The sequence below is a fragment of the Phocoena sinus genome, chromosome 13 (genome assembly GCF_008692025.1).
Source record: "Phocoena sinus isolate mPhoSin1 chromosome 13, mPhoSin1.pri, whole genome shotgun sequence".
In the NCBI taxonomy this organism is placed as follows: domain Eukaryota; kingdom Metazoa; phylum Chordata; class Mammalia; order Artiodactyla; family Phocoenidae; genus Phocoena; species Phocoena sinus.
In genome coordinates, this window is record NC_045775.1 from 84,210,879 (window position 1) to 84,235,772 (window position 24,894).

Consider the following 24,894-nt stretch of genomic DNA (forward strand, 5'->3'; position numbering starts at 1 on the left):
AAAGCTGTGATTTATTCTCTAGTCTGGTTCTCACCATCTCTTCGTTAAGAACATCCACCTCACAGACCAAGAAGCCAACTAAACGCACCAGCTGTCAGGCCAGCGAGAACGATTCGGTATCTCAGGTTCACATGGTTATTCCAATTAACATCACCAATATGCACTAGAGGTTGGGATTTATACCACTGCTTTTTTTTTTTTTTTTTTTGCGGTACGCGGGCCTCTCACTGTTGTGGCCTCTCCCATTGCGGAGCACAGGCTCCGGATGCGCAGGTTCAGTGGCCATGGCTTATGGGCCCAGCCGCTCCGCGGCATGTGGGATCTTCCCGGACCGGGGCACGAACCCGTGTCCCCTGCATCGGCACGCGGACTCTCAACCACTGCGCCACCGGGGAAGCCCCACCACTGCTTTTTAATAGATAACATCTGGTCTGATCATTGTAAAACTTACTAAAAAAGAAAACAAATATAATTTTCAGGTTGGGGCTGGAGAAAAACTTGCTACCTGTTTACATCCCATACCTGCCTCCTTCTCCTTGTATACTGTCCTGATGTGTTTTCCTGGAATAGACAGATACCCATTTCATAGCAGCTTTTTAATGTCTTCATATATTAGTGGATGGATGGTGAACTCAAATTTACTGATGGGCCTAGTTTCTAACGGCAATCTGAGTAGAAAGATGACATTTCCTACATGCTTCACATCCACTGAATTAATGAGACAGCATTGTTTTCAAGGGGTTCTTTGCACTCCTTTGGTTGTATTCTGAACATCCCAATGCATGTACAGTTTCAGCTTCCTTTATTCATTCTTTGTTGTGTGTGTGTGTGTGTGTGTGTGTGTGTTTGTGTGTTTAAGTACATACCCTCAAATCAACTATACTGCTTTCAGATTTTTCTATATCCAAGGTACCCTTCTTATATTTTGATATCCATTAAAACATGCAATTTACAACATCAGAACTACGGCAGGACATAAAACACAGTTCTAACCGGCTCTGTACTACTCCTCGGGTAAGGACTAACTTCAGCCCTGCCGCTAGACAACTGTGTGATTCCTTCACAGACAACTTCACAGTGACACACAAAACCTAAGCGCGTTTTTGGTTAGCCTGTGCTCTGAGAAATATGCTTCCAGATAAAAATGTGATTTCCCTCCAAAGCATGATGGGAACACTTCACTGGGAAGGGAGTCTTCTTTCTTGCAAAAGCTAAACCACTTGTCAATCACCTGGGTCATCCCCTGTTGTGAGTGAACTACACACTGAAAGCATCTGGTTCAGAGAGATTTTCTTAGGTTGTTTTCCAACCGTGGGATCCATTCAAATTTCAGGCTAACCTTGTACAGAGTCAGATGCCACCAGGCACAGACTTCCAACTTTTGAGTAGGGGGCCAAGGTTTGCTAAGTGTTCCAATCTGTAACCCTATCAACAAGCATTTTACAAAGCACGATGGATGGATGTTACTCGTCCGTGCCTGGAACTCCTCATAAAAACACAAGGGCTTCCAGAAACCCTGAGAGAGAAAATCAATTATTTCTCTCCCGGCTGTTAACCAGCTCTTGCCGACTATCCATCTTACGCGTGATGATGGCTAATATTCGCCGAATGGCGAGCAGACGCTCCTTCGGCGAGATCATGCTGAGTATGGCCAGCTGAGCCTTCCGCTCCAACGGCAGCACTGCCAGGATCCCCCAGGACCAGGCAGGACCACTAAGGTTACTCTGCAAAACAAAGGGAAGCACAAAATTAGCACCTACGATACAAGCCTGTTCCCCCGAAATGGTCTTTTGTTTACCCACAGACACGTGAACAAGAATTAAATGCCGTCTTCTCTTTGAGGTCTACCACGCAATTCATTCAGCCCTCAAAACACAAAGCTTACGGCCACGTCACACACTGAAATGTGAGGAAACTCACAAAAGGAAGAATGTGTCAAGAGAAGCAGCTTGCACAGGGAGACGCTATGGACTAGTCACCCTCGTTCTCTCAAAGCTCTAGTTCAGAACATATGACCAACCAGAAAAGGAGACTATAGTTTTTACCTCGACTGTCCAATGTTCTGTTGCTGTTCTTTAAGTTTTAAATGTTATATACAGCACAATGTTTATAAAGCACACAGTAGGTGTGCAAGTTTGAGGGTTACAGTAAGATAAACCTTATAATACAGTCAGGGACAAATGTACCTCTATATGAAACATCTGTATATATGAGTTATTGTTAAATATATATATAAGAAATTACTATCAATTATATATTATTAATAGTTACTATTAATTATACATGTACATATATATGAACTAGTAAGCGACCTGAGAGCCTTTATTTCACATAACCAAGCAGGCACTTCTGGAATGAGCTCTAAGCAAAAGCTGATCACAAAGTTGTTCTCAATAGTCCTGGTACTGGAACCAAGGCATCCAAGGCGCCCTGCTCCTAATGTCTTGACTTCAGAATCCAAACTGCGAACCAGGGAGGGTGGCTCTAGACTCACCAGAGCTCAGGGTGAGAGATCAGGAGTAACACAGAGGCCAAAGTACACAGGGCAGCCCACGTCACTGTGCGGAAGGCACCCGTCTCCTCTCCAAGGGAAGAAGGCCCAAGTGTTGGACAAAACAACCTTCTGTGGGATTCACACCCTCCCTCTCCCTCCTCATCTCACCGAGTGGGGAGAGACTGAGTAGCATGATTAATGGGAAGGGCCTTGGCATAAAAATATCTCCCACAAAGAACCTAAAATCCTCTGTGGTAGGAAGACTAATGGTCTCCCCCCAGTTCCTGAAGCCCGTGGCTATGGCAGCTTACACGGCAGAAGGGACACTGCGGATGTGAGTCAGGGACCTGCAGATGGAGAGCTTATGCTGGATCTCCCCCACCTCGGTGGGCTCAGCCTCATCGCAAGGGTCTTTCCAGCAGGGAGCTGTTCTGGGCTGTGATCAGGTGCAGATGAGTCTATGGAAGAGGGGTCAGAGGTGCAAGCTGCCGGCCTGGAAGACGGACAAACGGGTGAGAGGCAAGGAACACCGCAAGCCTTTCGAGGCCAGAAAAGGCCAGGAAATGGATTCTCCTTTAGAGCCTCCAGGAAGGAATAAAGTCTTGCCATCACCTTGGTCACAGCCTGGTGAGACCTGTGTCGGATTTCTGACCTCCAGAACTGTACAATAATAAATTTCTGTTGTTTTTAAGCCACTCCCATCATGCAATGTGTTACAATTAGAGATTAATTGGGGTTAGTAAGCAAAAACTCCTAGAAAAAAGAATGATTCATACCTCAATCAAGTTAGTCTAATCACCTTGCTTTCTGAATCCAGGCTACAGAACAGAGGAGGAGGGGTTATAACAGAGTGGAGGGTGAGAAAGGACTCGGAGGTGAGCTGAGGCTGAAAGCACTGTCTTGGGTTTGGAAAAGACAGAACTCAAGTGGGGGTAAAAGAGAGAAGCCCCCAAGAGACAGAAAAAGAACATAAAAATGGATGGAAAAGATACAAAAGACATTTCATCTGACCGTAAACCTGCTGAGACCTGGCGCTGCCCACCTTTCTCCAGGACAGGTGAGAGGGTACAGTAGGACGAACTACACGCTCTCAGTCACAAGCGCACACCATCCGCACCTGTGCCACCCAGATGCGGAGAAGTGGAGTCATCTGCACTTACAAATGCTTCACAGACCTGAAACCCATTCATCACTTAAAGAACCAGTGTCACTGAGAGCAGTCCTGGGAGCAGGGAGAAAGCCCACGATGATGGGGTCGAGGGCTAGGAAAGTTTCCGATTTAATGAGAGTTGGGGATTTTCTCTTCATTTATCCAACGCCTGTTCATTGGGTGCAGGGCGATCTTACATGCAAAACATAAAGTGTTCCTGCCAATATACTAAAATTACTACTAAATCTTCCTATGTTTGTGGGAGAAAGTACAAAAGCTGACAGCCGATCAGAATAAACTGATTTCTGAGAGAAAAGAAATTACCTTCATGTAGTATTAATCAGAAAGCATTTATTGCTTTGCTCCAAAAGGCGCATGCTACTATACCAGGGGCTTCTTTGGGCTGCTGATAAATGAACTGGTTCATAAGCGACCATAACGGAGTAAACAGCATAGCAGGTACTGCCAAGTTTTCCCCAGCATAATGTGTCTTAGCACATTACGGCAGGACATAACAGCATGATAAAAGAAGAAAGGACAGTATACCTGAGGCTCAGGTTCTCTGTCAGGCATTAACCCAAAATGGCTTAAAATCTGTTCTTTCATGTGATCCTGAAGTGAAGCAAACCAGGACACAGACTGCTGATAAACTGAATCATGCAGGGCGGTGAGTTCTTCATACTCTGCACCTTCCACCTGACCAAGGAGAAGAGACAACCTTTTCAACAGTTCATTATCACACGCGTGTCCATCACACAGTGACTGCGGCCACGTCTGCTGAGCGGATTCCTGGCATCTAACGCTTCAGTATTCATCAGTGTTTTATAAACAAGATATGTGCTCAACACAGAAATCTTCACTTTTTTTACACAGTGGAGCTCTACCTACCCTGTCTGTCTGTCCATCTGTAACATCCAGATGTTTCTCTTAATATGAGCACGGACCCGATGTTATCATGAATCTTTTTTTTTTTTTTTAAATATTTATTTATTTATTTAGGCTGCACCAGGTCTTAGTTGCTGCGTGCGTGCGGGATCTAGTTCCCCGACCAGGGATTGAACCCAAGCCCCCTGCATTGGGAGCTTGCATTCTTACCCACTGGACCACCAGGGAAGTCCCATGAATCATTTTTAATGAGTACATGCAATCCTATATTGGAGGTGTGTCATAATTTACTCAACCATTCACGTAAGATACACTTTAAAATAATACAAGTAATATAAGTCCGCAAAAGTGGCTTTGCGTGTGTGTGAGAGAAGGGGCTGTCATTTCCTCAGGATAGTTTCTCAGCAGCAGAATTACCAAGTCAAAGAGTTATAACATTTTAAAAATTATATTCCATGTCACCACATTATATTCCAATAGACATGTTACAGCAACAGTGCATTCACGGCCTGAGCCTGATGCCGGGGGAGGCCTTTAGGCTTCAGACGGATGTGCCCTGCTGCCCGGGGCCCCTCTCACTGCCCAGCAAGGCTCAGTCCTAGGTAGGGACACCTAGGAACAGGTGAGCAGGAACAGCTCCGGGCTGAGGACCAGGGGACCCAGGTTTGTTCTGGCTTCATCACCGCCTCTTGTGTGGAAGCTTCAGCCAGTTGCTCAGCCGCTTTAGGAGAGAATTTTCCCATCTGTAAAATGGGAATAAAGCACTAAGGTCCTTCCTGATTATAAAACAACAGCATTTATGAAAATTGAGGTAAACTGAGGAATCAGATTATAACACACATGACCATTCTCAATTTGATTTATATAATACAAATCAAATATTCATATGTAGTGGAGAGTTTTCTTTTAAAAAAAACTAAAATTATTTCATGTGGTAGCTATTTAAGCTGCCATTTTAAAATATATACATACACCCCCAAAAGTCATCATCCACAATGATAGTCAATAAACCCTCTCATCAGATTTGTTATCAGCATAGAAGAGGGACCCTGAGAGCCACCGCACTCGGTCTTCTTCACACTCAGCTCCCTGGGCCCAAGACCTCAGAGCTCACCTCGCTGCACTCTGCCCTCTGCCCCACAAGGCCCGGTGCCCACAGATGACCAGAAACAGCAGCTGGCAAGGGGACAGAGCTGGCACCGTGGGTGTGACTACACACCTTTTCATCTTCCAGATACTCAATGTCTGCCGTGTTGTAGCCATCTCTGTGACGGTGGCTCAAAACCCAGAAGCGGCTAATCCCAACGGCATCCACGACAGAGCTGCCGTCGGGGAACGTCCTGACGTCCTTGATCTCCAGCATGCAGCCGTACTCTGAGATTCTGGCGGGACAGGCGGAAGAAACAACCCAGACTAAAAATGCAGGAGGGTCTTCAGTTCTCCCCAGATGCAATCCTGGGTTTTAAAGGAATAAAAAACCAAACGAAACAAAGAGCATCTCCCTGCCAGAGCAGCAAGGTTATTTCCTCCAAGAGACCAGCAGCCGATGAGAAACACACTGATGTGTGACATGGCAAGAGAAGGGCCGGCGGGGACGGGGTACTTGTGCCTCAGCCCTTCTAACCAGTGGGGTGGGGACAGGTGGACCTGAAATGTGGCCCCACAGCCCCCTTGGCCGGGGCACTAGGGCACTGTCCCCACCCCCCGCCTCTCAGACTCTGCTCCCCTCCCCCATGCTGTTTCCCTCCCCAACAAACTGCCGCAGAAAGGCATCTACAAGCACCGTCTTCGGGGCTTCTCTGGTGGCGCAGTAGCTGAGAATCCGCCTGCCAATGCAGGGAGCACGGGTTCAGGCCCTGGTCCGGGAAGATCCCACATGCCGTGGAGCAACTAAGCCCATGCGCCACAACTACTAAGCCTGTGCTCTAGAGCCCGTGAGCCACAACTACTGAGCCCACATGCCACAACTACTGAAGCCCGTGTGCCACAACTACTGAAGCCCGTGTGCCACAACTACTGAGCCCACGTACCACAACTACTGAAGCCCGTGTGCCTAGAGCCCACACGCCACAGGAGAAGCCACCGCAATGAGAAGCCCACGCACTGCAACCAAGAGCGGGCCCCGCTCTCTGCAACTAGAGAAAGTCCGCGCACAGCAACGAAGACCCAACGCAGCCAAAAATAAATAAATAAATAACTTTTTTTAAAAAAAGCACTGTCTTCATCTCCCTGTCTCCCCATCACACCTCAAGACCCCGCCGTTCTACCAACACGAGCCCAGTGGAGTCACACGTGACGCTGGCACGCCCCAGCTGACCTGTCACTGACCCAGCACTCTCGCCCTCCCTGACCGGTCCCTCCCTTCACCACAGGCATCCTCCACGTGTCCCCAACACACTGGGGCTGCCCGGGACACTGTATCCTCACTCCAAAGCTCTCCCGTGTGACCCTACCCACAGTCACGGTTCCCACTGTCCCCCCCGTCCTGATGGTATCGATCGTGCCTACGACATGTCAAGCATTACACAGAGCAATTTATCATACGTATTCATGCAAGCCTCACAGAAACATGGAGGCTCAGAAAAATTAAACTGATCTAGGGCCACAGGAAGATTCAGAGCCGAGATCTGAACCCAACAACTGCACTACACACCTGCGAACCAATGCTGAGGGAGGACTCCCAAGTTACACACCTGCACAGTTATGACACCTCTGCCTGGATCGCCAATAAAGCGCCCTGCTTCCTAAGGGTCTGTCTTACCCACAGCTGCAGTGCGCATGGAGCCGCCTGAAGAGCCCCTTCAAACGAGGCCTCGGTGCCCCAGCTCACACGTCAGCTCCTCCAAAGTCGGTCTCAGCCACAAAACCTGTTCCTGCGATAAACATCTCACCCGGTCTGTGGCCAGGAACTTGGCTGCCAACTCTGCAGCATCCAGGGGATCGAGGCTCTCATGTTTGCCCACATGAGGCCATTAGAAATTTGTCCAAAAAATCAGCTGAATTCTCCCCCTCTCCTGGGCTTGGCCATGGGTGAGCCAGGGCTCCTGTCTGCTCTCTCCCTGGAGGACCTGTCTCTCCTCGGTTCAGTAGCTTATCTGTAGTAAGTCTTTTCTGGATGTTCCATATTCCCAGTGGAAGTGGAACTTCTGAAACTGCTTTTTCACTTTGCTTATGCTGATTGCGATGAATCAAATGTTAACACTTCAGATGTATTCATCTCTTTCTCTGCGCTAATGCTCTCGGCATCTTGTGTAAGAAAAGAATCTCTCCCTGTTGCCAATTGTAAAGACAGTCCCCAATATTCTCTTAAATGTTTTAATATTTCGTTTTTCACATCTCACATTGGGAATGTAAATGTGTTACTTTTTGTGTATAGTATAAGGCAGAGAAAAAAGATTTTTTTTTTCCCATTTGGACTACCCACTAATTGTCTGAGTACCTTTTATTGTGGAGTTTTGCCTTTTCTCACAAAATTACATATAAATTTGGAGTCCAAATATGAGTGGATATGCTTATGTCTACAGTCTGTTTCAATGGTCTACTTACTTGGACTTGTAATTTTATTGCAGGGATGTTCTCCCCTCTTTCTCAGCTGGTTTTTCAAAACTACCATGGTCTTGGTCTTTAACATAATGATTCTAAAATCAGCTTGAGCAATTCCACGAAAAACCCTCTTGTGTTGCTGACCAGATCTACTTTGGATTTATAGACCAACTGGGGTAAAAAGAACATCTCTCAGCCATAAAAAGAAACGAAATTGAATTATTTGTAGTGAGGTGGATAGACCTAGAGTCTGTCATACAGAGTGAAGTACGTCAGAAAGAGAAAGACAAATACCGTATGCTAACACATATATATGGAATTAAGAAAAAAAAAGTCATGAAGAACCTAGGGGTAAGACAGCAATAAAGACACAGACCTACTAGAGAATGGACTTGAGGATATGGGGAGGGGGAAGGGTAAGCTGTAACAAAGTGAGAGAGTGGCATGGACATATATACACTACCAAACGTAAAACAGATAGCTAGTGGGAAGCAGCCGCATAGCACAGGGAGATCAGCTCGGTGCTTTGTGACCACCTAGAGGGGTGGGATAGGAAGGGTGGGAGGGAGGGAGACGCAAGAGGGAAGAGATATGGGAACATATGTATATGTATAACTGATTCACTTTGTTATAAAGCAAAAACTAACACACCATTGTAAAGCAATTATACTCCAATAAAGATGAAAAAAAAAAAAGAACATCTCTCTATGACACTGAGTCTATGTACCCATGAACACAGTATCTCTGTCCATTCTTGAATATCTTTCAATAAAGTTGTAGAACTTTCTCCATAAATGTTCTACATACATCTTTAGAAAGATATGTTCCTAGGTATATACGGTGGAAACTAGCAGATAGCCCTAAACATCCATTCTCCCCTAACTCCTGGGCAACTGGATGGACTACATTTCCCAGCCTCCTCTGCTGGAGGTGTGAGCAGCAGTGACTGATATGGGCCCCTTTTCTCCAGGATCCCCTACAAGCACCAGGGCCTCTTCCACCAGCTAGAACTTGGATGTAATGTCCTCATCGGGACCATGCAGTAACGACAAAGCCCTAGAGGATCAGGAAGCCAGGACATGGGCAGGACCGGGGGTCTCCAGAGCAGTCTTTGGAGGGGAGCTGCCTGCTGATTCGGAACATCTTCCCTAGAAAAATGATGCAAAACAAAAAGAGATAGAAAACCAAGCAGGGCTTCCCTGGTGGCGCAGTGGTTGAGAATCTGCCTGCTAATGCAGGCAACACGGGTTCGAGCCCTGGTCTGGGAGGATCCCACATGCCACGGAGCAACTAGGCCCGTGAGCCACAACTACTGAGCCTGCATGTCTGGAGCCTGTGCTCCGCAACAAGAGAGGCCGCGACAGTCAGAGGCCTGCGCACCGTGATGAAGAGTAGCCCCTGCTTGCCACAACTAGAGAAAGCCCTCACACAGAAACGAAGACGCAACACAGCCAAAATATTAATTTAAAAAAAACAAAAAAAACCAAGCACCATGGGTTTTTATAAGACTGAAAGTTTTCTGGCTGTGTGGATAAAGGTTTCATGGAGGATGTAACAATTTTTTTAGACCTAAAGAGTTGGACCAGATTTGTTTGTATAATGGTGAGCTAGAAGAGAATTACAGACAGAGGGAAGCATGGAGGCATGAAAACATGAACTTTTTGTAGAGGCAGGCGAATAATGTGGCAATGGACTAGTAGGTAAGACGTTCCAGAGGAAGGGGTAGGAGATGAGGCTAGAAACGAAGGGTGGGACCACATCACGGATGGCCCTGAACTTACACTTTGTTATGTAACAGGAGACACTAGAGGTTTTCAACATCACCTTAAGCCGTGCTTCAAGAAAAATGACAAATGATACATATAATTAGAACCCTTTCTTTGAACACTGGTAATTCTTACCCTGCGTGCTCCGCAGATAAACACATGCCAAACCGTTTGGTGCCAGTTTCCACTCATCTTCTTACCATAAGCCGATAGCGGGGCTCAAAGACGTGGAGCGGACAGGACACAGTGGGGAAGGCCACGGCACACACGAAGATGGGCACATCCCTGGTCAGACTGCGGGGCGAGGGAAATGTGAACTTAGAGGTGGAGCTGTTAGAAACAGAAGGGAGTGAGAGTCACTGTGAAACAGCAGAAGCTAGCCAACCTCAGCTCTCTCACTTACAAACCCCTCAGGTTTGCCTCAGGCTTAGGTGGGAAAAGAAAGCCAAGGGCCACAGCTTGAGAAAGTTCTCAGCTGAGCCACGTTCCCTGCCAAGCCCTCTCATTTAATCTGAGGAGACCACGCTTACGATCACTATAAAAACATTCTGATGACCTTGAGGACACTGTACTACGTGAAATAAGTCAGACAGAGAAAGACAAATACCACCCTAGGGGCTCATTTATATGTGGAATCTAAAAATAAACAAAACCCAGCTCATAGATGCAGAGAACAGACAGGGTTACCAGAGGAGGGGGCAGGTGAAATGAGTGAAGGGGGTCAAACAGCACAAGGTTCCAGTCACGAAATAAATAAGCCCTAGGGATGTAAGGTGCAGCGTGGTGACTATCGTTAACAACACTGTGCTGTGTATTTAAAAGTTGCTAAGGGCTTCCCTGGTGGCGCAGTGGCTGAGAGTCCGCCTGCTGATGCAGGGGACGCGGGTTCGTGCCCCGGTCCGGGAAGATCCCACATGCCGCGGAGTGGCTGGGCCCGTGAGCCATGGCCGCTGAGCCTGCGCGTCCGGAGCCTGTGCTCCACAATGGGAGAGGCCACAACGGTGAGAGGCCTGCGTACCGCAAAAAAATAAAAATAAAAAAAGTTGCTAAGGGAGTAGATCTTCAAAAGCCCTCATCACAAGAAAAAAATTTTTGTAACTATGTCCGGAGACATGTTAACTAGACTTACTGTGGTGATCATTTCACAATATACACAAATATCAACTCATTATGTTGTACACCTGAAACTAATACAATGTGAGATGTCAACTATATCTCAAGAAAAGTAAATAAGAAAAAAATTCTGATGAAAGCCGTCAAAGGTAATGAGTTCTAAATAAAAAAAGAGTAGAAGAATGATAAGGTCTCAATAGTTACGGGTCACTACAACACAACATTTTAATCACTTTAAAAGAGAAAAAATAACTGTCAAGCCTATTTTCAGTGGTAATCCCTTTTCCCCTTCTATGTCCTGTGCCTTTTCAATTCTGAAAAATTCAGCATTGCTTATTTAGATACAAAAAGCAACCATATAATATTGTCAAAACACACTTTTGAAATATTTCTTACAAACTTTTTCAATTAAATTCACATAAACTCTTTGCAATTAATTTTTTTGGAGGCTAATTTCTCTGCCAAAAGCAGGGGGAAAAAAATGCGATAAAGTCGTGAGATTAACAAGGATTTTCTTCTTTAGCCTGAACTCAACACCAAGTACCTGGAGCACGGAGACTTACTTTGAAAGCTCCGTCATTTCTTCATCATAAATTCTCTTTCTGTCAGACAGTTCGTCTGACAAATATCGAAATATTAATTCTTCAGCCAGAGTAGTTATATGAAAATTTCTGCTTGCCAACAACTGGAACAAAAGAAAAAGTTAAATAATACCACATGGTAATTAATTCTTAAGGACAAAGAGCTCTCTTCCTAGTCAAGGGTCAACAAGGAGGTGGGGGGAGGGGAGTCGTCTCAGAAGACAAAAGGGACTGAGGTGACAGCAGGGGGGTCGGCCCTGAGAGGGAGAGAAGGGGGGAGGAGGGGAGGGGCGGGGGAGGGGAAGTCCCCGGACGCCCCCCACTCCATGAGAGAAGCAAAGAAAGGGTTCCCTTGGAGCAAGGAAGAGGCAATTCCCATCTTGCTGGTGTATACCCTTTCCATGAGTATCATAATGTCAGGGAGGGAGAGTAGCAGGTGGTGAGAGAGAAGAGAGATGAAAGAACCACCTGGAGAGTGAAAAGCTGAGGCTACCAGAGAAGCACAGTAAGGATGACTAATAAGGACTTCCCTGGCGGCGCAATGGCTAAGAATCCGCCTGCCAATACGGGTTCGAGCCCTGGTCCGGGAAGATCCCACATGCCGCGGAGCAGCTAAGCCCGTGCATCACAACTACTGAAGCCCGTGTGCCTAGAGCCCGTGCTCCACAACAAGAGATGCCACCGCAATGAGAAGCCCATGCACCACAACGAAGGGTAGCCCCCGCTCGCCACAACTAGAGAAAGCCTGTGCTCGGCAACAAAGACCCAATGCAGCCAAAAACAAATAAATGAATAAGTAAATTTATAAAAAAAGAAAAAAAAAAAGAATGACTAATAAGGTTTTGGGTCTCAGATTTAAGATTATGAATTTAAAGTGAAATTTAATCTTCCCTATTTTGTGGGTTTACTCTGGCACTGCCATGCTACTTATACAGACGCACACAAAAGGCAAAGAGTTGACTTGACCTGGACTGGGAAAGGGCATTGAGGGCCTGAGGAATTAAAGCTGGATGTGAAGGGGAAATAGGTTGAGACCGAATAAAAAAGTGCTAGGAATTGTCAGTTCCCAAGAAAGACTTACTTCTGAGAGTTTTTCTTTGCACAAAGGACAATGTGGGGCATGGTCCAGGCAGCGCTCGAGGCATTTTAGGCAAAACGTGTGTCCACAGGGCGTAGTGACAGGCTCAAAGAGCAACCTGGAGAAGACATCTGGGTTTTCAGCAAGAAATGTCCAGAAGACGTTTTCAAATAACCTTTTTGTAAGAATTCTAGAAATCACTTATATCCATTTTCCATTTGTAAGTTCCTTAATCTTATTTTTAGAAAATAAATCAATTGTTATTGAGATATACGTAATTTCTCTAACAATAAAAAGCCCGTTATGTTTGGGATACAAAATTCAGAAAGGCTGAATTCTTCCCAGTTGCATAGACTCTGTGTCATCCTACCTCATGCGAAGGGCACACTCAAAATCAGCCACATCTATCAGGAGCTCTGCACTTTCTCCTACGTTAGAGCTCACGTTCCTTTGGGGTGAGGAATCAGCCTCTGAAAAAGCTAAATGCTATAATTAACACCTGCACATCTGGGTAAGAGCATGTGATAACTGTATTTCCTCTGGATAAAGTATGTTACACCAATGTAACAAACCACGCTGGATGGGATTAGCAGTACAGCTGTCCCTCTGCATCCCCGTGGGGACTGGCTCCAGGATCCCCACAGATACCAAGACCCCTGACGCTGCAGTCCCTTACGTAAAATGGTGTGGTATTTGCATATAACCTAAGCACATCTTCCCACGTACAGGCATCGCCCAGAGATATTGCAGGGTCAGTTCCAGTACACTGAAATCAAGTGAATATCGCGATAAACTGCATCACACAACTTTTTTTTTTGGTTTCTCAGTGCATATAAAAGTTATGTTTATGCTATACTGTAGTCCATTAAGTGTGCGACAGCATTATGTCTAAAAAAAATGTACATGCGTTAACTGAAAATAATTTATCGCCAAATGTGCTAACCATCCTCTGACAACACAGGTTTGCCACAAACCTTCAATTTGTTAAAAAAAAAAACAAAAAACTGCAAAGCACAATAAAACGAGGTGTGCCTGTACGTTAAATCATCTCTAGGTTACTTATAATACTTATAGTAATATATGTAAATGCTATGTGTTGATAACTCATTCCTACACAGGGCAAAAGAAAGTTTTGCTTTTGGCACTTCTGGACTTTTTTTTTTCTGAATATTTTTGATCCGTGGTTGGTTGAATCTGCAGATACTGAGGGCTGACTGTATACAGCCATAATTTAACTGTAAAGCATGAATAAAAGTGGAAGTTATACCTAAATTTTCTCTGCTATTTTGACTATGAAGTCCTTGTAGGGGTAAACATTTAAACTGTCCTACAATCTTGAAGGTGATATGTTCATTTCATGATCAATTTTAAACCACCTATATAAAATGTTTCTAAAGTATACTGAGCATCAGCCAACATTCTATCACTCTAGGGTCACACACTCAGTGACAAAATAGCCTTACTGGGCTTCCCTGGTGGCGCAGTGGTTGAGAGTCCGCCTGCCGATGCAGGGGACGCGGGTTCGTGCCCCGGTCCGGGAAGATCCCACACGCCGCGGAGCGGCTGGGCCCGTGAGCCATGGCCGCTGAGCCTGCGCGTCCGGAGCCTGTGCTCCACAGCGGGCGAGGCCACAACGCTGAGAGGCCCGCGTACCGCAAAAAAAAAAAAAAAAAAAAAGTAGCCTTACTGACCTTTCTTGGGAATTTTTCCAGGGCCGTTCACATCGTGAGCATCCTCCAACTCATTCGGAAACTGTCTCTTTAAACCAGTGCTCAGCGCCGCTGGAAGAAAACTTTCTAACACTTCCTTACCCTCCTCACAGTGTAGGCCCAGTATAAAATAGAACACCGAAGAATTGGTGTTTCTAAATCCATCCTGTTTCTCAGATGGATTCTGGTTAAGTAAGAAAAAAGAATCCTGAATATTAAAGAAATCACAGCATCAGAGAAAAATACCATGCAGCAGCCTTTCTTAGAAATCTCTGGAAAAAAAGAGAGCATATACTCTTCCCTCATAATTGGTTTCATCTATTAACTTCTAAGATGAACTTTACACTTTTCATGGTAAAATATAAGGATAATTTCTTCCGGAAACAGATCAACTGAACACCAATCTTCATATATTCAAACCATCCCTCTGCTCTCTTTTCTCCAAGACAAAATAATATCAAGCCTCCTGATGTTGTGGGTTGTTTGGAGATGTTCTAAAAGTTTCTTTCAGTCTTCAGTGATTTTCATTACTTCCCTCAAATTCCTTTAGAAGTGTCAATTCTCAGGCTGAGAAGCCAGAACTGGTCTTAAGAAGTACTTGTAGCTAACGTAATGCAACCGTGTGAGTAACTTGTAAATGTTCAAAGTTACATAAAGCTTAATCAAGATAATATTGACAAACGCGTGCACTTCCCACCTTAGGACTCCCTGCACTGCCACCTCCCTCCACAGGAGGCTGGCTGTTCATGTGGTTCTGACACTGCGCCATTAACCTTGTGCTCAACAGTCTGCTTTGGACGGAAGATGTTAAATTCTGAGGCACGTTTTCTGAAGCAGGGAAAAACACCTCACACATTACCTGTAACATTGCCAAGACGGAAAAATATATATTTTAAGACACTTTTGAAAAATACATCACATACCTGAAAGACTCAGAGGAAACTCTGAAGCCAAACAGGCCTAAAACACTGACAAGAATAACTACCCTATTCCAACTGCCAATGTTTTAAAAATTCAAGTGTGTCTGAAACCACAGTCAACATCTTAGGCATTTGAGCCCCCAGTTCCTGTCCATCTTACTCGTACCAATTACAAAATACAAGCATTACAGTCTCTTTGAGTTTGGTCCTTACACACCTGCTACAGAAAATCTCCCCTAAATGTCTCAGGGGTAAGAGAGAAACGTGGGGTGGATCGGTTGCAGGGGGTCCCAGACCGAACCTGAGCTGTGATGACCCACAGGATTAAGACAGTTCTAGAGGGCTGCTTCATTTACAAGAGAACCGGAAGAGTCAACCAGTAAGAACTTTAAAGGAAGAGAAGGTGAAGGGACACAGTTCTGGTTCACCAGCTTTTGGTGGTGGTGGGAAGTGCCGGCCAGTCCCTCGATGGCCCTGCAGAAACTCATGGACTCAGCTGAATCCGAGGGCTTAAGAGAGGCGTAGAAGATTCACTGAAACCTCAATGAAGAATGCACCCACTGCGCTGCAGGTGACAGATGAGCGCACCAGAACCCACGACCTCTGCGGCAGTGAGGGTCAGCACCCCAGCAGGGACGGCAGTGTCCTCAGCACTGGCCCTGAGGGGTCAGCAGAGCTGCAGGAGGCTGCCAGGGAGGGTACCACATCTCATGGGCATCAGGAGGCTGGCACTGTTTGGCGCCGTCTGTGACAGAAGATACCCAGCACCCGTGACATGCTGGAGGAGAAACATCATGTCTGCATGCAAAAGCACCAGACAGGCAAGAATCCACAAGACCTGAATCCTGGTCCTGGGACCTTCCTGAATCTGCTTAATGTCGCTGAGCTCGGGCTCAACTTCTCATGATGCTGTTGTAAGGATCAGTTGGGGTAACACATGTTTTACGATTCTTGTGAAAGTTGCAGTGAGACAAAGCAGGCAGGAATCGTTAAAAACAGCCAGCTCACGATTCAATATTATTTTGACAAGTGGAAACAGTGATCAAAACCAATGAGTGACAACTTAACAGGATCAACAAAGACCAGTCAACTACACAAGAAAAGGATAAAAAATAGTGCCAGAAAGTTCTCATTAAAAAAGAAACATCTGGCTCTTCTGGCTAATTACAGTTCTAACAGAAGCCAACAGTGTGATGGGAGGCTAAAAGTAAACTCCCAGTGAACACAGGGAAGATAAACGTTCACCACCTGCAGCCACTGCATGTAGGGGCTAAAGTTTGGGGTATACAGCAAGGCAGCCAGAGGAGGAAACCTGACAACCCTGTTCTATGGGGAGAGGATGTTAGGTTCAAAGAACTAGTTAAGGCGAAGATGATAGCTCTTCTCTAATATCTAAGGGGGTTTAAATTAAGGAGGAAAAACTTTTCTCTTGCTCCAGAGACTAAAACTCAACTGTAGAGTGGAAACTACAGGGTAAGTGTACCGTACAAGTTGAAAATAAACAGTGTTAAAGTATGGAAACGTTGATGTAAAAGCAAGGACTCCTTGTCATCGGAAATGCTAAGACTGTGTACCTACCGTACAGGCTTTTTTATAGGGCAGGTCCCTACATCAAGTGTGACTCGATGACCTCCAATAGGACTGGATTAAAGATTTGCATAAAAGAGCAGGTGTTTTCTGCTCCACGTTGGTGAAGCTTTGCTGAAAATTTCAAGTCAACCTATGCAGCTGAACTGATAACTTTTGCATATATCATGATGTCTCTTACAGGGCTTCTGCACAAACTACAGTCCCTGAATTACAAACTCTAGGATAAATCACTTTGCCTCCCCAGCTGCACACATCTACCCTGCCTCAGTAATACGTGTCATTATTTCAGCAGAATTGAGGTATGTGTACACCGTCTCATGAAACATGCTACATTATCAAATGCATGAATTCATCATTATCACTGTTTGTTTTAAATCACACTGTCCTGAATGATTCAGAACTACATTTCTTGTTCATTTTACATGTAGCAGCTACTCAGCATGGACACAAAGGCTGAAAATAAGACTTCAAGAAGAAAGTCATTGAAAGGAAATCACACCTTCTGCACTTCTTTCTTCACTGAGTTACATTCAGGATTCAAAGCAAGGCAGTAGAGAAACTCCTTCAACACTTCCTTACTTCTTCCCAGTCCGGAAAGAGCCAGAGCTTTCACGTGATGTCCCTGGATTCATCCAAAGATATACATTTGAAAAAACAGTGTGATGATATACTCATGTACAAACAGCCCTGAAATTTAAAAAAAAATCACTGGAACTGTTTTATTTGCACATTAAGTAGAATAAACACAAGCCCTCTAGAGCTAGAGGATGGCTCTAGCTCTACTGCCTTCGAAACTGGGCAAACCTGAATGTCCCACAAGTGCAACACACAATCAGAACACAGGAGTCCATACCTGGAATGTGAGCCCAAAGCAGTTCCAAGGGACATGCTAAGAGAGAACTGACTGTCTACCACCCTTCACTCACCCAGTAATCACAGGTCACTACAATGTTCCTGTCTTCAAGGAGCTTACAGTCTTGTGGGAGCACACAGACAGGACAGACATAACTAACACAAAGTGTAATACACAAAGTCCCACAACAGAAATGAACAAAACGCAATATGGGTCAGTATTTTCCAACAGCATTTTGTTTTTGCTTTATGGATGCAATGCGGCAACGAAGACCCAATGCAGCCAAAAATAAAAACAAATTGATTTAAGAAAAGAGAGGGCATACTTGTCTTGCTCCTGACCACTGAGAAAAGGCTTTTAACTTTTCACCACTGAACGTGATTTTGGCTGTGAGCTTGTCATATATAGCCTTTATTATGCTGAGGTTCATTCCTTCTATACTTAATTCGTTGAGAGTTTATATCATAAAAGGGGGCTGAATTTTGTCAGATGCCTTTTCTGCATCTATTAAGATGACCAGGGTTTCCCTGGTGGCACAGTGGTTGAGAGTCCGCCTGCCGATGCAGGGGACACGGGTTCGTGCCCCAGTCCGGGAAGATCCCACATGCCGTGGAGCGGCTGGGCCCGTGAGCCATGGCCGCTGAGCCTGCACGTCCGGAGCCTGTGCTCCGCAAGGGAGAGGCCACAACAGTGTGAGGCCCGCATACCACAAAAAAAAAAAAAAAAAAAAAAAAGATGACCCTATAATTTTTATCCTCCATTCTGTGAATGTGGGGTATCACACTGACTGATCTGCATATGTTGACCCATCCCTGCATCCTAAGGATAAATCCCACTTGATCCCGTTGTAGTGATCCTTCCGTGTGCTCTTTAATTTGGTTTGCTGGTATTTTGTCGAGAATTTGTGCATCTACATTCATTAGAGATAATTGGCCTATACTTTTCTTCTCTTGCAGTGGCCTTGTCTAGCTTCAGTATCGGGGTAATGCTAACCTCATAAAACGACGTTGGAAGTGCTCCATCCTCCTCAATTTTCGGAAGAGTTTGGTGAGGATTGGCATTAATTCTTCTTTAAATTGCTAGAATAGACTGATATGAATTTAGATTGATAGAATTCATCCGTGAAGCCACCTGGTTCTGGGATTTTCTGTTCTGGGAGCTTTTCCATTACTGGTTCAATCCCCTTGATTGCTATTGGTCTGTCCAGATTTTCTAATTACTTCTTGATTCAAGACTTGGTAGGCTGTATGTTTCTAGGAATTTACCTATTTCTTCTAAATTATCTAATTTGTTGGTTTATAAATGTTCAAAGTAGTCACTTTGAACCTTTGTATTTTTGTGGTATCAAATGTCTTCTCTTTCACTCATAATTTTATTTATTTGAGTCATCTCTTTCTTCCCTAGTCTAGCTAAGGGTTTGTCAATTTTAACTTTTCAAGAAACCAAATCTTAGTTTTGTTCATCTTTTATGTTGTCTTTCTCGTCTCAATTTCATTTATTCCTGCTCTAATCTTTTTTACTTCCTTCTGCTAACTTAGTTTGTTCTTTAGGTTCCTGAGATTTAAGGTTGTTTTTTTTTAATTTTTTTAAAGCATTAGTATCTATTTATTTATTTATATTTATTTATTTTTGGCTGTGTTGGGTCTTCGTTGCTGCATGCAGGCTTTCTCTAGTTGAGTGAGCGGGGGCTACTCTTCATTGCGGTGGCTTCTCTTGTTGAGGAGCATGGGCTCTAGGCACGAGGGTTTCAGTAGTTGTGGCACGCAGGCTCAGTAGTTGTGGCTCTCAGGCTCTAGAGTGCAGGCTTAGCAGTCCTGGCGCACAGGCTTCGTTGCTCTGTGGCATGTGGGATCTTCCTGGACCAGGGCTCGAACCCGCGTCCCCTGCATTGGCAGGCAGATTCTTAACCACCGCGCCACCAAGGAAGTCCCTGAGATTATTTTAGATCTTACTTTTTTCTTAATGTAAAAGTTTATTGCTACAACCTCCTTGCTAGAACTGCTTTTGCTGCATCCCATACATTTTGGTATGCTGTGCTTCCACTTTGGTTCGTCTCTGGGTATTTTTCTATTTTCCTTTCGATTTCTTCTTTGACTCAGTGGTTGCTCACAAGCCTGTTGTTTAATTCCTATGTATCTGTGACTTTTCTAGCTTTCCTCCTATTATGTATTTCTAGTTTCATACCATTGGGTCTGGAAAAGATACTGGATAAAATTCCAATCATGTTAAAATTATTAAGACTTGCTTTGTGACCTAGCATATGATCTATCATGGAGAATGCTGTGTGCCCTTAAAAACACATATTTTGCTGCTGTTTGTTGGAATATTCTGTATATGTCTATTAGACTCATTTGATCCAGTAGTCCATTATTCCTTATTCAAGTTCAAGTCCATTATTTCCTTATTGATTTTCCATCTTCATGACCTGGCTTCAGTGGATCATCTAAACTCCCCTTCACCTAAAGTTGGCTGTGAGGGCACCAACTGGGCAGGGGTGCACTGGCACCATCTCCATGCAGATCTGCCGGCTGAGTTCAACATTGGCAAAGACCGTGGGGACACTCAGCAGCTGAGACAGCCAGCATCCCATGGGTATCTGCAATGGTAGTGGCAGCTAGGGCTGCTGGAGTCCTCCCCTCTTCTTCTCTTCTACGTGTGGGGGGATGTTCCAGCTGAGGGGATCCCTCTGTGGTACCAGGCCCGAGGCACTTGCATTCAGAGCAGAGCAGGAGTCACAAGCTCAGTGGCAGGCAGAACTACCGTGGCCCCTGTGGCCTGGGACACAGGCTCACTTGCTGCCATGATGGAGTCAGTATCTGAGGTGCAAGTGCGTGTACATCACCCATGGAACCGGGGTCTGGGTCCCCCTGCAGTGATTCGTATTTAAGGGGGTCAAGAGGGGGCAAGATGCAGCAGCAGCAAAGCCCAGGGATAACAGGGCACAGAGGTGTCCCAGTTGAGGAGGAAGGGACGGAGCACAGAGCAACAGCTGCACAGTCCGGTGACAGAGAGTCAAAGTCCCAACTGAGGCCCCAGGGGGCGGGGCGCAGAGCAGCAGCTTCATGGTCCCGTGATGGCAGAGGAGCAGATGCATAGACCCTAACGCTTAGGCCCCGGGGGAAGGGCACAGCACAGAGGCAGCTCTGGTTCCCACAGGTGGTGAGGCCCTATGGCACCCTCATCCTCGTGAGTGGGGCATAGCAGCAACCTGGCTTCCTGAACGCAGGTCTCACCACAGTGAGAGCTCCAGCACTGGGAAGGAGACCCTGCGGAAGGACCCTGGGCAGCGCCATCATCTGGGTTCAGGATTGGTGAAGACTGTAAACGTCCTTGGAAGCAAAGGCTGCAGAGGTCCATGGTGGTGACAAGGATTGCTGAGGTCCTCCTGTTCTTCTTTCCCCATGGGGTGAAATCCCTCTGAGGGTGTATTTCTACAGACTTTTAAGTCTGTATCTTTGCATTTAAAATTGATTCCTGTAGGCAGACACCATGTAGTTAGTTGGTTCTTGCTTTGGTCTATTTGTGGGGCACTTCATCACTTCCTTTATATTTGACTTACAATTTACTGTTTTCCTTCAGACTTGAAAAATTCCTTTAGCATTTCTTGTAGTACACATCTGCTGGCAACAAAGACGTGTTTCCTAAAAATGTCTTTATTTCAGCTTCATTTTAAAGATATATTTTTACTGGATATAGACTTTTGGTTGAAAGGTTTCTTCTTTGGGCACTTTGAATATGCTATTCCAATGTTAACTGGCTTCCACAGTTTCTGGTGATATGTCATTAATAATCTTATTATTTTCCTGTATGTCGTTTTTCTCACTTCATGTCATTTTTCTCTTGGTGCATTCAAGAATTTCTTTTTATCTTTGGATTACTGACTGGCAGTCATTATGATGTGTCAGGGAGTGTATTTATTTGTATTTATTTTGCTTTGGGGTCATTAAGCTTCTTAGATCTGAAATTAATATTTTCTATTAGATTTGGAAAGCTTTCAGCCCTTATTTCTTCAAAAATTTTTCTGCCAATTTCTAGCTTCTCCTTCTGGGATTCCAATTACACATATATTGTACCATATGTTTCTAAGATTCATTTTTCTTTAAACTTTTTTGTTTCTGTTCTTTGGATTGTGTAATTTCTATCACTCTGTCCTCAGTTTCACAGATTATTTTGCCGTGTGTAATGTGCTATTGAGCTTATATAGCAATCTTTTATTTCAGCATTTGTATTTTTCGGCTCTAGTATTTCCGTTTTTTATAGTTTCAATTTCTCCCTTGGGGCTGTCTATTAATTCCAAGACACCACACTTTCCTTTAATTCTTTGGACATAATTTCATTTAATTCTCTCAACTTACTTATAATAGCTGCTTTGAAGTCTTTCTCTGCTAAATGCAACTTCTGGGCCCACAGGAAGACAATTTTTATTGACTATCTTCTATCCTGAGTAAAGGTCAACAATTCCTCTTTCTTTGCATGTCTAGTATTTTTGGTTAACACTGGATATTTTACATAACATGTTGTATCAACTCTGCATTTTGTTGTATTCGTCTGAGGATTACCGGGTTTTGTTTTAGGAGGCAGTTAACTTTCCTGGATTCAGCTGCATCAACTTACCATTTGCTGGGTTATATTTCTGAATATGGACAAATGATTTGCTAGTACTGGCCCATCTCTATTTGCACCAAAAGCTTGGACTCAGTATCAGCCATGGCTGCTTGCTTGAAAGGATGGCTTTGCTTGGGTAAAACACCTGCTGCACCAGCCCCAACTGAAGCTTCCATCTCATCTTAACCACAGTTGGCCAACTTACCCTCCCTTCAGTCCTCTGAATTCACCTTCCAATGGCACTTCCTTTAGTTGCAATGGTAACCCGGAAATAAACTTTTGTCCTTTACTATCTTAAAGTGATTATCAAGGTTGCACTTCTGCTGGAGCTGTTCTTCACTAGACATATATCAAGAACTGAGATTCACAGATTTACAATAAACCCTGAAAATAAAACCAAAATCCCAAAGGCTAGAGATACATTTGCTGCCTCCCTGACATGTAACTTTGTAGTAATTAAGTCTGTCTTTTGTCAGAGACACACTGCCAGGTTGTTAGCACAAAGGTCAATACCGTGGAGAAGAATCTAGCTTCAAAGGGCAACATAGGTCTACTGTCAATCAGAAATACTAGACTTGTAATTCACAGTCCTTAAGGCTCAATCACTACTGATAGAAATTACCTCAGAAGAATAAAAGATCAAGGGATCAGAGAAAGAGTATCAGAAATACGAGTAGGGAATGTATTTAGTGAAGCAAACAAGCAGCAAAATGAATTTCCGGGCTTGGTCCAACAAACGTTGGCTTCCCATTCTTGGACTCATTCCCACACCCATCTTAATACTCAATCTAATATGAAAACATTTTGTTTTAAAGGATGACTGGTTGGATGAATGGATGGAAGGAAGACAGGAAGAGCAAGCTACATCCCTGTCTATTAAGCTGGGTTAATGTTTCTTCAGTGTTTCTAAAACAAAGATGATTAAAAAGCAATACAGCAGGAGAAAAAAACATTTTTATTAGATAATAGAGAATGCTATAGGCATTAATCTCATCACAAGTTCTTTAAAACTTTAAAATCTCTCAAGGGGTTTAAAATTCAAAAATTCATGAAAAAAGTTACAACTTTTATTCTTTGGCTCCTTAATCTTCCTCAAGGACAACTTAAGCTACTGTTATTAGGTTAGCAAACCTTATTTCGTGTCACTAGAGGAAGTAATATCAGACCTTTCCAACCAAGACACAGAGATTAAAATTATTACAAAATAAATACATACAAAACATGCACCCTTTTACTAACACCATTTATATGCACATGCATATTAGGGCCCAACTGCTAATCACTATTATTATGATCATAATAATAATATAGTATCTTCCTACTTAAACTGTCATTTTAAACATTTCCTCTTTATTCACCAACTCATAAAATTCTATTAGTTTGTTTATATATTTGTTCAGTGCCTAAGGCATATTATTCAGCTAACCATCTACTAATAGTAATCTGAATTAGTGTTTCCTATCCAGATCCAGTTGGAAACTCGGTCTTTTAAACTGAATTGGTTTATTATGAAGTGGATTGCTACATTTAGACTATCTACAATTTGAGGGAAATGTACTCTGCCCGTAGGTACTAATCACAATGACCTTATTCTTCAGAAAATCCCATACACAGGTAACTATGTTCAGTATCCTGCGACGAACCATAATGGAAAAGAATATGAAAAAGAATGTACATACGTGTAACTGAATCACTCTGCTGCATGGCAGAAATTACCACAACACTGGAAATCAACTATACTTCAATAGAATTTTTAAAAATCCCATAAATTTACATTTATTATCTCCAAAGCCAACCTACACAAACAAATACCTTAGGCAGGAGAGGTTCCTTCTGACAAACTGCACTGGCGTCCTGCAGAGCCTGTTCATAGTTCTTCACGGATAAATACAACTCTGCTCGCAGCAGCAATAACGGACTGTCACCAGGAGCTGAAAGGCATGAGGAATGGAAATAAATAAAACTGACTGCATTTTTAAAAAATGATCTTTAAGTCATTAAAAATATTAAATTAGAAAACAAACATAAAGGTAAAATAAATAACACCTCCTCTAATCATACGTAGAGTTTCGTAGTTTGATAAGTATATGTTACATAGCTTTTCTCAGGAAATCAGAAAGACAATGAGTAAGGTTTCAAAATGCACCAGGAAAAACAGACTGCTACCCATACACTAGCTGCAACATAATGTCTACTGAGTAGATGCTGGGTCACCTTAATGTTATAACTAGGTATTTAAAAAGAAAAGATTCAGAATCATTTTCTTGAAAGTACACAAGGAAATTCACGCTTAAAAACCGAAAAGTAAAACATAATTTGTTTTTCTATGCAACTGAGCGGGTGCAGATTCGTACCCATAATATGTTCAGGTAAGTGGGAAAAGAAGGGAAAACAAATCCTCCTTTTCCCAGGATTCTTCAAACGGAAGAGATCTTGAGAATTACAGTACTCATAGGCTACTAAGGACCTAAGAACAGCTTACAGAGACGCTAACAGTGCTCTCACTGTGAAGTGATGACAGTGTATGAAGTTGCTGATTAGGCAGGGTACCATGGAAACGTGACAAAGCCGGAGCTCAAGAAAGCAGAACCATCATGGCCATGTTTC

General features: G+C 44.0%; 1 protein-coding gene across 1 annotated transcript in view; it reads right to left on the minus strand.

Moving 5' to 3' along the window:
* Positions 1-411: 411 nt before the first annotated feature.
* Positions 412-24,894, minus strand: part of LONRF2 (LON peptidase N-terminal domain and ring finger 2) — a 36,605-nt gene continuing 12,122 nt past the window's right edge. The window contains 11 exon segments of the mRNA XM_032652274.1: positions 412-1,724; positions 4,191-4,340; positions 5,749-5,911; positions 9,974-10,132; positions 11,515-11,636; positions 12,614-12,728; positions 12,981-13,080; positions 14,302-14,503; positions 15,017-15,178; positions 17,329-17,451; positions 24,100-24,218. Coding sequence (XP_032508165.1) covers positions 1,530-1,724; positions 4,191-4,340; positions 5,749-5,911; positions 9,974-10,132; positions 11,515-11,636; positions 12,614-12,728; positions 12,981-13,080; positions 14,302-14,503; positions 15,017-15,178; positions 17,329-17,451; positions 24,100-24,218 — 1,610 coding nt within the window. The 3' untranslated portion in view covers positions 412-1,529.